Here is a 19,825-nt window from a genome sequence, read left to right on the forward strand (position 1 = left end):
AGCTACTAAATATCTTGCACGGCTTTGAATTTCAGTGACCTAGATGTCAAGGTCAAGGTCAGAGGTCAGGTTTTCTGAAAGTCTGGTGAATGCCTACTACTGCCTTCTACTCGGAGGCTGAGGGAAGTCATGGGGAGCCTCCAATATTTTTACATCCTTTCGCAAATAAAGGCCTCGTCTGCCTGTTGGAGCGACTGTGCAGTCATTCTAAAAGGCAGTGATTTAAAGGAGATGTTAAAAAGTGTCAGTATGTGATGAGTTGGGCGTTATACTCAACAAACTGAGCCCTCACAAAAGCCGTCACCAGCGCTTACAAAGTTAATAAGTAACTGCATCCACACACCCCCACCCAACCCCACACCTCACCCCACACCCCTCCGTGCTGCCTCTCCATAATTAAAATGTTGTAAATCTGTCTCGAGTGAGTAAAATGCACTCTTCTACACTTCTTCATTGTTGCATCTTTTTAAAAAATCCACTCTGGCAGAACTGCAGCAAAGCCAGCCTCCCGTCTCCCACACTAGCTCCCAGACAAAGGCCTTTTGTTTTCGGCTCCATCAGATGGGCTAAACGAACAGTGCTCTGGGTTGTAGCTCTGACAGAGAAGCGTACCCACATGTCGGGCTTCCCGTCAGGACTGGTTTCAGTATTCTGTGTGGGAACTGCTGCAGGAAACAACATCTTCTAGATGTCGACTTTGTTTCATCTAAAAATTTCTCCGAGCACAATGTGGCAGGCTTTGGTCAGTAGCTGGAAGACGTCTCTCAACGTAAATGTAGACACACAGCAAAGTAGACACATGTATTGCCAAACATAACACTGTGTAATTCTAATATTCAGTCGACCTAAAAGTATGTAGACAGTAAAAAAATGTATTGTCTTTATTGTCAGGCTTGTTAACCCTCTCTGGACTGCTCTGTTTCAAAGAGGGATGAACTCGTGTGGCCATACCTCAGCTAATCGTGACCCAACAACCCAGGATGTGTGTTGCTTCCCTTTGTCATTTGTAAATCGTACGATCATTTCTTCCTCTTAACCATCAAACAGAAGTATTTAAACACGATGCATGCAAAATGTTCAGGCATGACCTCGTTCAAAAAACGGAATCCTGCATGAACTACAAACTTGGGCATCTCCTCTGCAAATAAATCTAAATAAGCAGGAAGTCTGTGACCTTTCTGATAATCTACCATGAAAGAGAATCTTGGACATTAGCAGCAGTTTGTGAAGACACACCTGTACTGTGGAAGAAGTGAGTAAAAATATTTCTGAGGATTAATTACATAAATGTTCCTCAGTCAGTGATTCCAGTGGAACAGCGTGTTGAGCTGGAATCTGGGCTCAAATTGTGTAAAGTCTGTAGTTATGAAAAATGAAGAGTGTTGGGAAAAGGCAAGCCTCTGACACACACACACACACACACACACACACACACACACACACACACACACACACACACACACACACACAGAGTGGAAACACTAAAACTGTGTGTGTGTTGCGTCATCTGTACTCTGTACAAACAGGCTGTTTACAGTCTCACTGAAATAAAGAAATATGTAATACTTGAGTTAACTGAATGCTTTTTAGCCTCGTTTATGTGTGCGTGTGTGTGTGTGTGTGTGTGTCTCTGTGTGTGCTTTGTTCAGTCAGTTGAACTGCTGCTGAAGCTGATGTTTCAGCCTGCCGGTACAGCAGTCCTGCACGTCTATCTCCTCTCTGGAGCAGAGCACAAACACACTGTGCACCGGTTGTTTGTGTCCTGTTCCTGATGCAAATATATTAAGTATTTATTCAATCTAAAGGATGAGAGGTGGAGTTTTAAATTGACTTCTACTTCATCAGCTTTCTGCCTCTAACGAGCTGAATACGAGTCCTCTCTGCCAAACAGGGACAGAAGCCTCCCCAAAGACATGAGAAGGTTCATTATGACCTTTTATCTTTAACAGGAAACACAGCGACACACACACACACACACACACACACACACACACACACACACACACACACACACACACACACACACACACACACACACATGTTTCCTGTCTATTCTCTGCAGTTCTCCTTTACCCACCAGTCCCTTTTCATTCTTGCCCTCTTTTTTTAATTACTTCCTTTTCTGTCACTTCTCTTCTATTTGTTGCCCTTTTGTCACGTTTTTTTTTTTTGGCATATTTTCAATCTCCCCACCTTTCTTTCCTTCACATGCTGTCCCTGCTGTCCTTTCCTTTGATTATTTTTAATATTTTTTGTCTCCATTTATTTACGTACACCCCTGAGACATTCCTTCGTCCTTTCCTTTCCTTATTTTCTCTTATCTACTTTCTCCAAACGATTTCCTTTATCCAACGTCTCTGACCATCCGTCATTTCCTCTTTCTCCTTTTTTCTGTCCTCTGTGCTTCCCCTTCTCTGTTCTTTCATTTTTCCTCCTCTCTCCTCTTCCTGTTCTTGTCTTCGTCCTGATCAGAAGATGCTTCCTTTTTGCTTCCTTCTGTTTTTCTTATTTCCTCTCATCTCCTTGGGATGACCCAGAACATGGCTCACTGTCAGCTCTCGGCTTATAGGTAAAAATGAATAAACTATTTTATTCAGTCCCAATTTTTATTCTGTCAGCAGAATCTGCTGATAATTTGTGTCTCCGTCACATTTCCTGTAAATAAATCCCGTTTTCATTCTGTTTGGCTTGGCTTTGATTCTCTTGCTTTAATCCAATTGATACACACAGGGTGAAATTTATAGCAGTCCACAGAGAAACACTCAATGCTGCCAGGATCATAAAATATTAACCTTTCAAATTAATTCTGTAGTGGTGAAATCATCCACCTCTCAATGTGTGACAAGCTGCTGCCAAAACCAACCACCCATCTAAATGTAAATGCGTACAGCTGTGCCACTGCTAATCCTCCGCTCATTACACACGTTCCTAATGATTCCTCCGTTAACTGCGACAGAAATTTAAGGAGACATTAGCAGGAAATAGACTGCTCCTGTCCACTCTCTCTCCCTGACTCACATCATTAGTTAACAGTCGAGCTGCAGAGCGTCCTCTTCATCATGAACGAGGGGGAGGCTGTAAAGTTTTCCTCCTGCTCTGATTATCAGCAGTGAAGGTGACTTGGAGCCAGCAAGGAGGCATTAATGTGCTACCGCTGAAATAACAGTCAGCAGATCACACCTCTAACGGAGAGACCCGAAGATCGTTTGTTTTATTACATCGCTAAACACAAGCAGAAGGAGACAAGGGGGCAAGAAGTGGACTGACCAGATTAAAGCAAGGAGACAGGAGATGATTCGATGAACAGAGGGGAAGAAACTGGAGGGAGCAAGGAAAGGAAAAGGGACAGTAAAGAAGAGAAAAAGGGGAAAGGAAACAAGAAATAAAGAAAGGATGAAACAAGAGGAAAGATGTCATAGAAAGCAGAGGAAGAGAAATAAGGTAAAATGAGAAAAATAGAGGAAAGCATACAAGAAGAGGTGAAAAAGGAGTCAGAAGGAAACAGGGGAAACTGATGGAAAGGATGGAAGAAGAGAAGAAGTGAAGAAACAAGAAGGAAAACAAGTGAAAGTTGAATAAGAAACAATAACGAGAGAGGAAGCATGGTAAAGTCAAGAAGAGGAAACCGAAGAAGAGAAAGGGAAACAAGAAAAGTATAAAGATGAAAAGGAAAAGGGAAGATGGATGGACTGGAGAAAAAAGGAAAGAGTAGAAGGGAGAATAAGACAGAGGGGGGTGAAAAGAAATTAGGAAACAAGAGGAGAAGAAAAGAGGAAAAAGAGAAGTAAGAACAGCAAAGACGAACAGGAAGAAGAACGCTGCACAGTGAAGTGTGTCACTTCTCGGCCCCTCCCACCCTGAAGTCATTGTATCACTCTAGCAGATTATTGTGAAACAAATCTCTCCTCATTTCCCACATTTGCTTATCAGCACAGTCATATTTGCATGGGTGGACTTCCTGTCTGCTGTTCTGCTTTTTTTCCTGTTTGGCAAATACACCCACACCCACCACTAAACACACACACACACACACACGCACACACACACACGTCAGGGTTTATCAGCTGCATGGAGCTGCCAGAGAAATGTCATCACATTAATAAGAGGCAAGCAGAGAAAAGAGAAAGAGTTTAGGTTTGATTGATCCAGCTGGTGAGAAGTTCGGCCATCCGGGAGGGGCTCAGAGTAGAGCAGCTGCTGCTCCACATCGAAAGGAGCCAGCTGAGGTGGTTCGGGCATCTGACAAGGATGCCCCCTGGGCGCCTCCTGGGTGAGGCATGTCCCACCGGGAGGAGGCCCCGGGGCAGACCCAGGACACGCTGGAGAGATTATATCTCTCGGCTGGCCTGGGAACGCCTTGGTATTCCCCCGGATAAGCTGGAGGAGGTGGCTGGGGAGAGGGAGGTCTGGGCCTCTTTGCTTAGGCTGCTGCCCCCGCGACCCGGCCCCGGACAAAGCGGATGAAAATGGATGGATGGATGGATGATCCAGCTGCTGAGGTTGTCCCAGGGTGTCTGATTCAGAGCCGTGTGAATCTGTTTACCTACAAAGGTGTGACTGTGTACGTACACACCGGCTGACACTGAGGCCTATTGTCCCACCTCAGCCAACAGAAATGTTCCAAATACAGTTTTTGAATATTAAGGCTGTACCTGTAAAGTCATTTCACACTTACAACACAACTTCTTGACGGAAGTGCCAGACGCAAACGGCCGACACAGTAAAAGGATGAAAAAAACACCATGTCATTAGATTATGCAGCACAATTAAAAAAATAAAACAGTTTAAAAGAAGATCTGTGTCTAGAGTACATTTTATATTAACATAATGGAGAAAAATACAATTAGCACATTTCCTCAAATAAAAACCACCGGGCCTCGGATAATGGAGGGGTGTGTGGTCGACACAGCAACACAGCTTTTTACAGGCACTTTTAAAAGTAACCCCAACGCCTGCAAATATTTCACAATAAAAGCCCAACATGAAAACAATCCAGTCTTTAAGTGATGACGTGATGAATCCTGCTTCTGGGCCCGAAGTACTCTGAATTTAATAAGGCTGATGTGTTTTTTACATGTTTTAACCTCCTAGGACAGGGGTGTCTAACTCAAATACACAGTGGGCCAAAATTCAAAATGGAACATTAATATTTGTTGAAAAAAAAAATCTTCCTCCAGATATAGGAATGAATCTTTTCTTATGGACTCAAACAAGTTTAGCTGAAAAACTGAATGTGGAACAAGCAAAGCTTAATACTAAACAATATATATATTAGCTGTATAATACCAGTAGGCCAGCTCTAATAGTAATTTGGTATGGCTTCGGGCCAGAGTTTGACACCTATGTCCTAGGACCTGGCGTCCACATATGTGGACATCACATTTTGGGTTATTTAGACCAAAATACTCAATTTTGCTTTACAAGGGCCTGATATCCACTTATGAGGACATTATACTGCTACTGTTCTATCAAAATTTTAAACAAATATCCTCATCCTCTTGTTTTTCTTAAAAACAAAAATAAGGTAAAACAAATAAATAAATCTGGTAATTCTTTGTTTTTATGTTCTTGGGCCCCAATATGCCCAAATATCAAAGAGAAATTAAAAATGCATGCTGTGGAAAGGTTTGGGTCTTAGGAGGTTAATGCTTTGTATCTTGTTCTATTTTATCTCAACAAGGCAATGATCACTGTAGGCTTCTCTCAGTTTTTATTACCGCTAATCATTTTAAAGCTCAGTTTTTAAACCCGTACAATGTAACTACAGCCCAGCCCATGCAGCAGTATATCAATGACTAACCTCGTATTGTGGATGGATTATCTCAGTTGTTCTCCTGACTGAAGTTTGGTTTGTTTACAGCATCCTGCCATGCGATTGCATTTGTCACTAACCATCGGGAACCCTCACGTTAACTTTTATCGAGTGGAAAAAAGCCCTCCGTTCGATAGCGTTCGTCGTCCAAGTTCACTATTTATATTGTGCTACAAAGCTGTGATCACATGGCACATCATTATATACCAGCTAGCCCAACTTCAGTAACCCTACAAACATCAATGCTGTTTACTTTCCCATCTTCATTTATGTTGGAAGTGATAACAGAGCTGTACATTTTAATTTGTTTCATAAATCCCTCAGTCAGAACATGGTATATTATATTTAGATGGAAGCTAGCAAGCTGACTCCCTGCTAACTTCTAACTCAGTTAAACTTCATAAATTCTGTTTTCATGGATGCCTGGATGTTAAACTTAATTGTTACTCCTGGTAAAGCAGCCACACTGATCATTTTATTACAGATGAAAGAATTTAGATAGTTTTTCAACTCAGTAATGCTGCAGTGTTCGTTTAATTTAGGGACCTGCAGCGGAGTTTGGGCCCAGACATGGCTAATGACGTCAGACTTAAAGACCGGATAAGAATGGTTTCTTTTTTCTTTTAATTTCATGGATGTGGTGAAGGAGGACATGCAGAGGATTGGGATGTGTTGGGATCCCTTCACCCCAACCGGTCACAGCAGATTCCGGCATTCCGGTTCTGGCAGAACCTGAGTCTGGGTTCTGCCAGAGTTTACTTCCTGTTAAAAGGGAGTTTTTCCTTCCCACTGCTGCCAAGTGCTTGCCCTAAGGGGTCATTTGATTGTTGGGTTTTTTCTGTGTTGTTGTAGGGTCTTAACCTTACATTATAAAGTGCCTTGAGGAGACTGCTGTTGTAATTTGGTGTTCAAAGCTCATTTGCTGGTGTTGTGTTTTATTCATGTTCATGTTAGCTAAGCACAGACCTTCTCAAAGTGTGGGGCCCGCCCCCTAGGGGAGGCGCAGAGCCATGGCAGGGGGGGCGCAGTATGAAAAGAGGGGAAAAAAAACAAAACGCTTGGACACTGCTACCATGGGGCGCCCACGGACACGCAAAGCAGGAGATGAAGCATGGCTGAATATGTTTCCAAACCAACTTCATTCTAAGCCAAAGACTAGAAAATATGGTGAAGCATATCTTCCCTTTGGCTTCACCTGCACAAGTGCCAAGGTAGGTCTCCCCTGCAGAATTGGTTTTACCTTGTTGGGAGCACGCACTGGGCTCTTCAAATCACGGACAAACGGTATCCCACATTCTTGATTGAAAGGAGTTTTAAAAAATTATCAGTTTTCGGTGATTCGAAACGCCGTTTACGTGTGGAAGAAACAGCTGCGTTTTCAAAAATACCCGTGTAGGTGTGGACGTAGCGTAAAAGAGTTAGTGGTTTATTTTATTATTTATTTACTACCTGCAGATTACTTGTATTTGCTTAACTGTTTACTAAATGTTTGAGGTGTGAAATAAACCGCAATGGAGCAAAATGGGGGGGCGAACATTATTCTTGTAAAACAAAGGGGGGGGGGCTAGCAAAAAAAAGTTTGGGAACCACTGGCTTAGCAGAGCAGTGACACCATGAGTGCAGCAGGCAGCTGTGTTAATTAATTGAGGCCCCTCCTCTGTGTTAAAATAATGACCCATCTGGGGAATTTCAGGCCACCTTGCCCATCTTCTTCCACACACCACAGAACTAACAGCCTGATGATATAAATTTAACGAGACAATCAGGACAAGGTCGGATTTAATAATTCTTTTGAATTTGATTGGCCCACTGTGCCTAGACCAGGCAATAGACACATGACAGTCAACTTTGAACTAGCCAATAGGTGGAGGCTTGACACCTGAAAGGTAAAAAGAACACAAAAGCAAAGCCACATCTCTTGGCACGTAACAGTGGACTACTGAATTTCCTCTTAAATACCAGAGTATCTGTATTTAAGATGTTGCCCATGTGTTCAGCTGCTAGTGGAGGGAGGGGCTGTGTGTCAGATGGAGGAGACAAAGATGGCTATGTTGTTGAAAATGAATGAAATGAAAAGCATCTAATTTGATAGTAATCTTTATTGGTACCCAAATATCACTCTCTTTTAACAAAACCCTATCTGGCAAAAACCAAAGTACTGTCATGTTTTCAGAAATTTAGTACTGAAAGGTAATGTAAATATTGGTTTTGGTGACATCCCTGATTATACTCGTGCTATAGTTTTTTTTTTGTTTTTTTTTTAGTAATACTATTTAGTAAAGTGAAAACATGGTGTAACATCTTGAGATATCAGCTAGTTTTGTGGCTTTCTGCTGCCTCCTAACTCTGCTCAAGCCCTGTTTCACGGACGCCTGGATGTTAAAGAGACCAGCCTCACTGACTGTTTTATTGGAGCTGAAAGACATTTTGACTGTCACTGATGTTGCCGTCTTTGATCTGGGAAACTGAAGGAACATTTGGACAGGAAATGACTAATTATGCCAGACTAAGTGAATTACACCCAGCACCTTTAAATCCATTGAATAAACAATGTCCAGGGCATCCTGCTATATTCAGCCAGCACATTGTGCAGGCATTGTGCCGAAGAGACATGAAAGAGAAGCGTCAGAGTCTGTGAGCCTTGTAGTTTGATATTCAGGCTGAAAACATGAAACCTTTTTTTTTTTCCTGCCTTCGCTGCTCTGATCTTGAAGATATCGACACTCAGACCAGCTGCAGTCAAACAGAAGCACGCAGGACTGGTCAGACCAATGGTATTTGGACACTTAGAGTGCACTCAGGGAGAGCGTCAGCATCTTGTACTAACAAGATGCTGACGCTCTCTAGTTGGTGAGATTTTCAGTTAGTGAATATTATTAAAAATATTATGGCTGAATATTAAAATGTTGGCTGATGAGGGTCCAGCCATTAGAATCAATCAGAAGGGTCGGCTGGAGACGAGAGAATCCAGAGAAATGTGAAGTTGTACTGCCAGAAACTTGAGAGGCAGCTTTTAGGCTTTTGAGGGATGAACTGTGCGACTTACAAATGCCCCCCCTTCCACAGACACAAAGCCTACCCTGAATGAATGAAATCAGGGAATCAGGAGACATGGGGAAACACTCATTTTGTGTGTGTGAGTGAGAGAGAGGAAGAGAGAGAAGCAGAGCAGAGCTGGGAAAGAGAGAGAGAGTGAAGCTGTTTTCTGAATCGTGTGGCAGCGTCTAGCTTTTCCATTAGTGGAAGGGAGGAAAAAAAGCTTGGTGCTTTTTGATGTTACATCCAAATGTTCCTAAAATTTCACGCTGAACAACTTTAATGGGAGCAAAAGGTTTAGCTGAGACACACACACACACACGCACACTTAGGAGGATTGGAATTTTTGTGCATAAATTTGCCATGTGTGCTGTGAATGTGTTTGCGTGCACCTGTGCAGTCAGAGTCTGCATGTGTATTTCTGTCAGCATAGAAATCCTACATCACCCTCTGTTGATCCGACATGTTCAGCATGCTTTCAGTAAATTGCTTGTAGAACATAAATGACTCAAGGAAAGAGGGGTGGAATAAATGGGGGGATATAACCTCACGCTCCACGGTTTGAACTTTTCAATTCAGCCAATGCCATTTCAAAGCCAGGTGCATTAAAAGGCAGAAGCACAGCAGGAGTATGGCTTACAGCGGCAGAAAGCATTTAAAACCTTTTTGGGACACAGTCAGCAAGAGTTTGTCACCACCCGTGAGTGGTGATTGTGTATGTGCAGGTTTTTGTGTTCCGTGTCCTCTGAAATCACCAATCACCAGATAGGCAAATAGCCTCGTCACAGTGTAAACAAACCCTGAATAAAAAAAAACATGAAGCACGAAGGTGATCACGGTTTCTTAGGCAGAGGTCTCTAAAGGACACAGCTGGGAGATTCCTAAATACTCCTCAGCCATTGCTGTGGATGGTAGGCGTGTCCGAGGATATGCCTGAGCTAGGCTCGTGCATTTGATTGACCAATTGGATGTGAAGGCTGGGGAACACCTACTCTGATTGAGTAACAGTAACACAGCACTGCAAAGACTCCTTATGTGTGTTTTTGGGAATCTGTGAAGAAGCATCATGTCGAGGATGTTCCATTAGCAGAGAAACACTGACCCCTTCCTCAGGTCACTCATACGTACAAATATTTGTGAAAGGAGGTAAATGTGTGGCTTATTTGCTTATTTAAATGCATTTAAATGACTCCTTTTTCATGTTATGACTCGTCCTGGTGGCTCAAAGGATTAACGGCCATGATTTAGCTGTTTGAGCAGCTGTCTCCTTATTTTTGATTTAAGCAGCGCTATAGAAGCCTGAAAGCGTTTCAGGATCTGGCAACATGCCACGATTGTTTTAGCCGCTCGTAATTTGAAGTCTGCTGCACTTGGTTAATAACATTTACCAGAACGATGCGTGAGCTTCACCTCATCTGCTTCTGTTCCCATGAGCGAGGCGCGGAGCTGTCAGTTTCTGCAGTAAAACATATGAATATGAAATAAGACGACTGTGAGAAATGTTACACCGCCAAGCTTTTCTTATTGGAACGAGGGCTCTGAGACGCGTGCACGTGCATGCTGGCGTTTCTGACGTTGGCTGTGGTTTTGGCTGCCGCAAAGGCCGAGCCTGAGATCAACGGAGGCCATTGTTGCCCCGAGCGAGAGAAGCAAACCATTCTTTCCACTTTCCATTTCAGCTCTTGTCTGTTATTTTTTTTTTTCCTCAGGAAACGTTTTTGTTTCCAGCTGTTGTTAAGGGCGATGAAGGCCAACATGTTTCATGTGTAGAAAATTTTATATCAAGCTTCATTAACAGCCAACATTTTACGGTTGGAGGTGGATAGGGCTATACGTGGCCCCGTTACCGGGATGTGAAAATGTGAAATATGACTTTATATTAACTTAAATATGGAATCTCAGCCGGCCGAAGTGCAGCATGTATCGGTACCTTTAAATGAAAGTGGTTTTCTTTGGATCTCAGAGAACTGAACACAGCTGCTCTTGTTTTTTTATTTTCTGCCAAGATTTTCACATTTTTGTTTAAAACTTAAGAATTTGACTGCTTCTTGAAACAAGGGTGACTCACTCACTTTGCATGTGCATGCTTGTGTGTTTTCAATGTAAACTTGCAAGAGACTGGTTGTGGTGTCAGTCTGCTAGTTTGATTACACTCTGGATTAACTGCACGAGTTGTTCTGGCTCATAACTGAAGTGCAATTGCTCCAAGATTACTCCTGAACTACTCTTCTTGCATCTTATCTTATTGTCCTGTAAACAGCAATAAAACATACTGGGTTTGTCTTCTGAGTCCTTCTTGAAAACCTTTCTTGATCCCTGACTGGCTGACTGGGCTGCGTTTGTCCGTGAGAACTACTTTGCCTATTGACTTCTAAAGATTGTATGAAATATGTCTGTTCCCTGTCTGTTTCACATCTTATGGCCCTGTAGTCCTGTACTCTTTGTCTCATTCTTATCCCCATGTCCTTGTTTACTAAGCGTCCTGTCTCCGTTATGTTGCTGCCTCACTGAAGGTTGTCACAGTGTGAACACTCATGAATTTATCACCCCCAGTACTGGGCTGCGCCTCCACAAACTGTAACCTGGTGCTAACGGAGGCCCAGGGAGAAATCACATCACCGTGCTATCCCCAGAGATACCCCAATTCGTACAACTGTAGGTGGATCATGCAGGCCCCCACCGGCTTCATTATCCAGCTGTCCTTCCTGGACTTTGAACTGGAGGAGGCGCCGGGATGCATCTATGACTGGGTGAAGGTGAATACAGGCAGCGCTGAAGTTGTGTTCTGTGGTCTGACGGCCAACGGGCTGACGCTAAACTCAACGGGGAACCAGATGGTGCTGTCTTTTACCTCCGACTTCAGTGTGCAGAAGAAAGGCTTCAGAGTTAGCTTCCAACATGGTAGGTGAAAGCCGCCAACAGGGTCCTGATCTTCAGCTGTGTCTTAAGTCAGGCATTAAACAATAAGAGTTTGAGGATGGGTTTGGTGACAAGGACGGCTCATTTGGTTACATCAAAGGGCCGATGTTACAGCATGAGGATTACAAATGCTCTGCTCACTAAACTCTGACCAAAAGCACCATTGTCACATGTAACACACAGTGTTTAATCAAGGAGAATTTGGTCCAGGAGGTTTTTCTCACGCAGGTGTGAACCCACTTTGGTTTGCTGACATGTGAAATCTTTGCAGCCGACCATTAGCAGTCCAACAACCAGCCAGTGTTTATGTACTCACAGATGGAGGGTGTATGTGTGCAGCATACTGCAAAGTTTCAAACTGGTAAAAACCAGCAGGGGTGTCAAATGTACGGCCCGCTGGCCACATCCGCCATACAATTATATCCAGCCCATGAGATAATTTCATATGTCAGTTATTGATAGCCCTGCTGAGAATCCATGCGGACGGGGGCGGGACTTTAATTTGATAGGAATGATACATAAAAAAAAAACTCCCTTATGGCTGTTCGTACTGCACAAAGTAATTTACAGTACGATAAACAATTAACCTGCTGAACCCCAATGCCCCGTTACCGGAGACGAGAGGGAGAACATCTGGTTTAATGTGATGTACAGAGATCTGTTATTTAAACATAGACGTGTGTGGTATCCACGGGAACGTCAGAATCTCAGCTGAAAGCTCAAAAAACCATTTTAACGACCACCAAACAGCTGAAACAGCAAACGATGAAAGAACAGGTAAACAGACTCTGCAAAAAGATGTAAACACAAAGTATGGCGCGTTCACCTGATGGCGTATACGTGGACACACCATCAGTGCTGACGTCTCACAGATTCTGATGTTGCAACCTCATTTCTGCTGTTCAATTCCGAAGAAATTTCAACTTTCACAAATTCTGCCAAATAACAAAACACGTAGCTTTGTCTCTAATAAAACCTCAGTGAAAAACAAAGGTTTCTGCTTTTCACTTTCTACCATAAAAATCTATTTTTTAAGACTTAAGTTAAAATCTAATGGACAGTATCGAAAATGGGCTAGCAGAACTTTTTCTGCAATTTTACATATTTATTTCTTACAGTTTAAGTCCAAAGAGTTGCGCTGACAGATTTCTTTCTTTGTCACAGCAAAGAACGAAATCAATTAAACACATAACTGGCCCACTTAAGGTCAAAGTTTGCTGTAAAATGAGTTTGACACCCCTGGCATAAAGCCTTAAATCATGTGAAGAGGCCTTATGGTCTCTGAATGAACCAACAGGTGCAGATAACATATAGCGTTAGCTTAGCATGGATTTCAGGGCAGTTTGTTGGCCCAGGAAATGTTGGACATTGGACTGGAGAGTGGAAAGGCTTTGTTGTTTAGTACCAGGTGTCCAGTGTCATTGCACTCCCTGCTCTTCATTCACCAACACGTTAAGACACCTGCCATCAATGCCTGTGTACAGCTCCTAGCTCCGGCTTAACACCATGACAACAAAGCTGTTCCTAAATCAGAAACATTTATCATCTATCATCTAAAAACAGAGGGAAGTGTTTCCACACCAGTTGTTTCATCAGTGATAAAAAGTATAATCAGTCAATCAATTTCCTGGTTTGTATGAGAGGCTGAATTGGACTTGGAAACTACATTGTCTCCTCGCTGGAGGCCAGCCTCTTGACTTTAGCTGTATGAGTTCATGCACAGTCTGACTGAAGGTGCATGTTTTTAGGTTATCGTGCAGTCAAGAGACCGAAGCGTCTCAGACGTCACAGACAGTCCGATGTGTCACCGACTGACCCAACGCTGTTGCAGTGTGTTGATGCACCGTGTGTACCTGCCTTCCTGCATGTTTGCTGTGTATATTTGAGCGCTTTTCCAGTGAGCAGTGAGAGATGACAGCTCCAGCCAGAGCCGCTCTCCTGCTGAGAAACGTCGTTTGACGTGACGCTTGAGAAAGGCTGAGGTCCTGGTTAGGAGCTGCTTGTGGATAAAACGTCTGTTTTCTGAGAGTCGAACTCAGACTCATCATCACCGCTTTGCTTTTTTCAGTCAAACTTTCATTTAAAAAGTTCGGCACATGAAGCAAATATTATCACCAAATCACATCTGAACAATAATAATTAGCTTTGTTGGGTGAAATCGAGTTTTGATTTGACCTGTTTAAACTGAAAAACCAATCAAAGACTCGGTAATTTTCCCTTCTGTGATTCTGAGTTTTCACTCCCGTTTTTGTCCTTTTTTTTTTTTTAAACATTTCTTTCTTTCCTTGATTGAATTTCTGGATTTCTTTTTTTTTTTTTTTTATCTCTTTACATTTTTTGCTTCTCCTACTTTCTATTTTTGTTATTTTTACTCTCTTTCATTCTTTGGTGCTTTTGTTCTGGAATTTTGTCTTTTATTTCATTTCTGTCTTTTTTCCTTTTTTATCCTGAATCTTGAATTTTTCCTGAATTTTCTTTTATTCTTTTTGCTCTTTCACCTTGTTTCCTTTTGCTGTTGCTTGCTTTTTTCCTGTTTCTTTCCTCCTTTTTACTTTTCTCGTCTTTTGTCTTTACTTCTCGTCCTTCCTTCTTCTCGATGTCCTTCTCTGCATTTTAGTTGCTGTGGCCCTGAGGAACCAGAAGATCAAGATGAGCAGCGGTGTCGGGCAGATCACCAAGGTCGCCAATTCTGTTTCCATCCCTGCGCTGAGTCAGCTGACCATATGCTTCGAGGTGGAGCGCACCAGCCTGAAACAGGTCTGGATAAACGTCACTTTTTGATTTGACTAAACTCCATCTGGTCATTTATTTCTTTATTTCATTAACTTTTTTTTACAGCTTCAGTCTTAAGTAAGTCAAATCATAAGAAAATAGACCCATTTAGGGGCTTTAAATTATTTAATTTATACGCACATGTGTGTTATTCATCCCACCAGAGCAAGTTTGTGTTAGCTATTGTTCTTGTTCCCTGAACAGAAAGAATGGATCTTCACTTACTCCAAAGACAGCAGCGCCATGTTGCTGAGTCTTGGTTCCGATGAAACGGGGATGAAGATGGTGGTTGATGGAGTGGTCTGTCCAATAGACAACATCATCTTACCATCTGACTTCACTAACTCCATGAAGTCCTTCTGTGTCCTCTGGACATCATCAAATGGACGTGTGGCTGTTTACTTCAATGGGAACTACTTGGCCAAGACCTGCTCCAGCTCCACCGGACACTCCGTGCAGGCTGGGGGAGAATTCCGGATAGGAAGTAAGCTCCAATACGAGTTGTATGTTTTTGATGCATTTTGTTAGACGTGCACGTAAAGTGTCAAACCACTTTAAAGACATTCTGCAGAGAAACTTCACCACCCGGTAATCACAGGTTTGGGGATCTGCGGGATTATGAGATGTGAAACTGTGTGCATTAAAGGATAAAATGGATGAAAGACACTCGTAGACAGAATATTAAAGCAAAAAAAAAAAAAAACCTGGAATGCTGATTCTCTGCGTGACATTTCATGGCGCCCTGTGCTGTCACATACAGTAACCTTGGTTTGATAAGTGATGCAGTCACTTCTGTTAGTAAGCGGGAAAGTCTCAAGCCCTGCTCTATGGTGCTGAGCTCATTACTAACCCGCTTCTACCTAAGCAGACATTGATGTAACTGCATACTTTGAGGATGTAGAATTATTATTGTGATCTTAGAGGAAAATAAATTAATACATTTCTGCAATGCTCAGTGCTGTTTTTCTGGGATTTGTTCAGGTCAGCAGCAGAGCTTTGATGGGAACATCTACAACCTGCGGCTGTGGAATTACGCCATGTCCATTCAGGAGCTCGGCGCATTAAAGTGTGACCACGTGGGGAATGTCATCGACTGGGACAACAGCTACTGGACCATCCCGGCCTCTCTGGCCCAGACGAACACCTCGCTCAGCTGCAGTGAGTACAGGAAAGAAATCAAAATGTGATTAAACAAGCACGATGGCGGGAACAGGAGGGTGTGCTGCATGGGCTGTGATAGAGCCACGTGTGTTGCAGGTCAGGGGTGTCACACTGACCTGCCAGGAGGCCTGAACTGGGTCACTGGATGGAAATGTGCAAAAAGGAGAGAACTTTTTTATTCGACTTTTTTACTGCATGAGCACCGATCAGAAAGTTTGTTTCTCTGCACATCCAGCTGCTAATCTTAGATCACTCCCTGGTAGTCCAGTCTGACACTTCGCCATCTAAACAGACCTCGAACACGATCAAAATTTTTAATGACGGATCAATGCCAGGATCGGAACATTCTGAGCCCCACAGCAATGAGTGAGAGCAGGAGCACGATCGCCATGTTTTTAAATCATTTATTGGCTGTTCTGCGATGAATGAGACCCCTGAGGTATCTGCGCACACAGCACTCTTACTGTGAAGGAGATTTTTGGCTGCACCGACACATCGCCATCTTCAGTCACGATCTAAACCGCTTGGCAGATTCGCTGCATCGTTGCCCACTTCCCGAAAAATAAAACCGAAGTTGAATGATGACCAGTTTGACACTTTTAGAGAGATCCCGCAGCCATCACAGAGGGACTCTAAGAATAGCAGCGGCGCTAAAAGCAGGCACATTTAAATGAGGCTTTTCATTTGCATCGAGCGTTCCCGTAAGCTTCTGCTCACACCTCGTGTTTCACACTAGGAAGCATTGTGTTTCAAGTCAACCGGGCTGCGTCACCGCGGTGGCGTCCGACCCAGAGGTCTGAATCATTGTCAGCATTACATTACCCACAGCCTGCCACAACACACAGAAAAAAGGCGGTTAAATCGAGAAGCCACGCTGACACGTTTCTTTGATTTACAACATTAGACTGAGCAAATGTGGAAAAGCTGAAACACGAAGAAGAAACTAAAAAACTCAAACTCTGTTCTTTAGCTGGAACCAGCGGTCCACACAGAGGAGTCAGGAAGAGCCGAGAGACGTTCTAACACATCATATTTGCTGAGTGTGCACACTAAACGTTGCCATGAAAACATTTTTCTTCCCATTTACTGTGGCACCAAGAAGTCGCATGTCTCTCCCACACACACACACCTCCAGGTACTCTTCAGTCAGCACTTCAGTCTGTTTGCTATCAGCGTGGAAAATTAGAACCAGACTTCAGCCAAATTCTGGTAGATTTTAGCTGCGCCTGGTGACTTAATCAGCTCCAGCAACCTGTTTGGCTGCTGATCAGAAATCGCTGTGATTCCTGCTCTGGTCCACAAACCCACTTGGCTGGTGAAACACACAGACACAGATGTGTGCTACTGTACCGCTCCGAATGGAGGCATGTACATTTAAATGACTCAGTTATTAAAGATTTCTCACTGTTTTTATTAACATGTTTTGCACACATACACACACCCACTGGTACAAACCTGCGTGTACATTTGTGTTTGTGTGTGTGCGCGCGTGTGCGCGCACCGACAGTGCAGTACCTCCTAGTTAAAGCTTTGTAAACGAGCGTATAGCCACAGGAGGTTAGCCACAGCGGTTTTAGTGAAATTCCAGCCAACACTGTACCCACTGAAGAAAGAGCCTTCTGTGTGTGTGTGTGTGTGTGTGTGTGTGTGTGTGTGTGTGTGTGTGTGTGTGTGTGTGTGTGTGTGTGTGTGTGTGTGTGTGTGTGTGCATGCCTGTTTACCTCTGAGACTTGTGGTGGTTTTTCAGAAATGCATGATTCTGCACTAACCTTCCATATTGTCCTGCGCTTACAGTAAGAAGCTGACATTATCTTTTCCGGGGGGTGGGGGCATTCACTTTAGCTGTACCTGAAACTTTATCTGTGAGATCCACACATACAGAGACTTTATAGACCGAGACATGAGTGAGGTTTTTCATGTTACAGCTTTGACATGGTGCAGCACACAGTGCACAACAAGCTTCAGAGCGACATCAACAACAAGTGTTTAAGACTGCAGGCATTTCCATTTCGGGTAACCTCCACACATCTGCAGACACGCACTTTTGATTTTGAGGGATCTGCCTAATTCCTGGAGCTTCAGACCACCTACGCTGGTTTGACTGATGTGCTGAAGATTAAACGCTGCCTGAGTGACTGATGACTTACTTTCTGTCTTTTGTTTATTAAGTGTGTCAACCTCACATTTGCATTTACAGATCTCTCCAATGATTCTTGCCTGTATTGTTTTGGAACTCATGCCCACTAACCTGTCCCTCTCTTCACAGTTTGCTACCCTCATTGTATTCACTTAACAACTACTGCGCCAGCTAGTGGTGAGTGCTGCTAACACCTTGTGTGCACCTGTGTGAGTGTGAGTTTATGTGTGTGTTGGCTTGTGCTAATGCATGAACTGGGATATGTAACGGTCTCCTTTTATCATTCTAATACGGTAGCCTTTGGATTAATGTTTCTTTAATGTAGAAAAATCAGCAAAACATAATCACAAAACAAAAGATCTTCCCCAGCAGCAGTTATTTAAAGGTTCTGTATATGTTATTCTCAGATTATTATAGGTTCAGATTATCAGCTGTGTATGAAAGCTGTAGATTATGCTCTGTGGCATCTTCCATCAATTTCCGGATGCACTTTGAAGCCTTGACTTTACCAGGATGTTTTTTTGGCCTGTATTAAAGCAATCCGCATCCATATACTGTACAGATGCAACACGCATCTCTTCTCTGTGCATTAAATACTGTCATAACCCTGCAGCCGAATCATCCAGCGATACAGAAATGCATTGTTAGATAAACTAAACACTTTTTTTCATTTCATCATCAGTATCCACAGGTTCCCAGGGTTAAAACACCATTAAAGTCTCTTCTTTCACATATTATAAATTAAACATCAGTAATCGTATCATATCAACTCATAATGAAAGTAACTTTTGCTCGTATCCCTAGATGATCACATTTGCTGCAGCTGGCCTTCCGCATTTTGCTCAGCAGCAATCGCAGCAGAATTAGTAATAAATAAACATGACATGAACTTAATTGGTCCCTGCAGGGAAACTGGATAATTGCAGCAGGAGGAAACACAAACAGAGGATTAGTCTGGAGAATAAAATGTGTTGGGAGTCATTCGCAGATGTCTGCTGCTCGGAGATTAGAAATGATTTGATGTCACACTCATTCACAGGTTTGTGTAGCAGAGGTTCAAATGCAGGTCACAGCTTGTGCGAATGGATTCAGATACACATAAATGCCATTTACACAGAAGCAGTAACAGCAGTGGGAAGGTTTGGAAAAGTCTGAAAAAGCCCTGGAATCTTTTTAATTTCATTCGCTGTCATTCATTGAAGAAAAATGTGATGCGTCTTTAGATTTTTGGACAAAACAAGCAAATATTTTAAATTTTTGCTTAAAAACGGAATAATTATTGAGCTCCAGATTTTAAATCATCTGTCCTTATTTGGTGGTGATCCAGCTGTTTGCAGTGACCTCTCTGTTAATGTCTTTACTATTATTAAGTTTAATTAATGTTCAGGAATTTCAGTTATGTGATCTTTAATTGTCATTGAATTAGACATTTTTGAGGCGAGTCAGGAATAATTGATTGTTCTGTATTGATAAAGCTTATTGATAATTAATAAATAATAATTAGGTGTATACACTAAAAACTGTTTGTGAACTCCCAGAGAGACACAGTTCCACACAAAGCTGTGTTTTATTATTTAAATAAATAATCATTTAAAATGAGTTCTTAGAAGTGAAAGTGGCCCTGGCCGCCCGTTGACCCCCCGCCTCCGTGTTCTTCATTTAATTTATTATATAGTTAAAAAGCGCTTTGTATGTGCTTGGAAAGAAAAAGTTCATTCCATGAAGTGGAATGAAGCAGTTAGATTTACATCATACTCTCATACTTGGTCCAGTATGTTGGGGAAATGAAATTAGTCCTTCAAACAGGTCTCAAAACGTCTTTGTGTAACAGAGGACAGCGTGCAGTAATGCTGGCCGTGCACACTGTCCAGAGAGGGAACACTGAGAGTCACTGAGCATTGGAGTGTTAGTGTTTCTGATCAGCAGCCACAGTTTAAGGATTAACTGAGCGAACTGTTGTGTTTTAGTCTGAGCCCGATGGAGATGCA

The 19,825-nt window shown here is 42.7% G+C and overlaps 1 protein-coding gene across 3 annotated transcripts in view; it reads left to right on the top strand.

The window, feature by feature from the left end:
- Positions 1 to 19,825, top strand: part of adgrg6 (adhesion G protein-coupled receptor G6) — a 99,946-nt gene that overhangs the window by 24,069 nt on the left and 56,052 nt on the right. For all 3 annotated transcript variants that reach the window (XM_085383230.1, XM_085383231.1, XM_085383232.1), the window contains exons 3-6: positions 11,402 to 11,749; positions 14,385 to 14,524; positions 14,744 to 15,023; positions 15,521 to 15,697. In XM_085383230.1, the coding sequence (XP_085239356.1) occupies positions 11,402 to 11,749; positions 14,385 to 14,524; positions 14,744 to 15,023; positions 15,521 to 15,697 (945 nt within the window). The remainder of the gene's footprint in view (positions 1 to 11,401; positions 11,750 to 14,384; positions 14,525 to 14,743; positions 15,024 to 15,520; positions 15,698 to 19,825) is intronic.

The sequence above is a fragment of the Rhamphochromis longiceps genome, linkage group LG15 (genome assembly GCF_057381845.1).
Source record: "Rhamphochromis longiceps isolate RC_006_pf linkage group LG15, R_longiceps_female_GT1.1, whole genome shotgun sequence".
In the NCBI taxonomy this organism is placed as follows: domain Eukaryota; kingdom Metazoa; phylum Chordata; class Actinopteri; order Cichliformes; family Cichlidae; genus Rhamphochromis; species Rhamphochromis longiceps.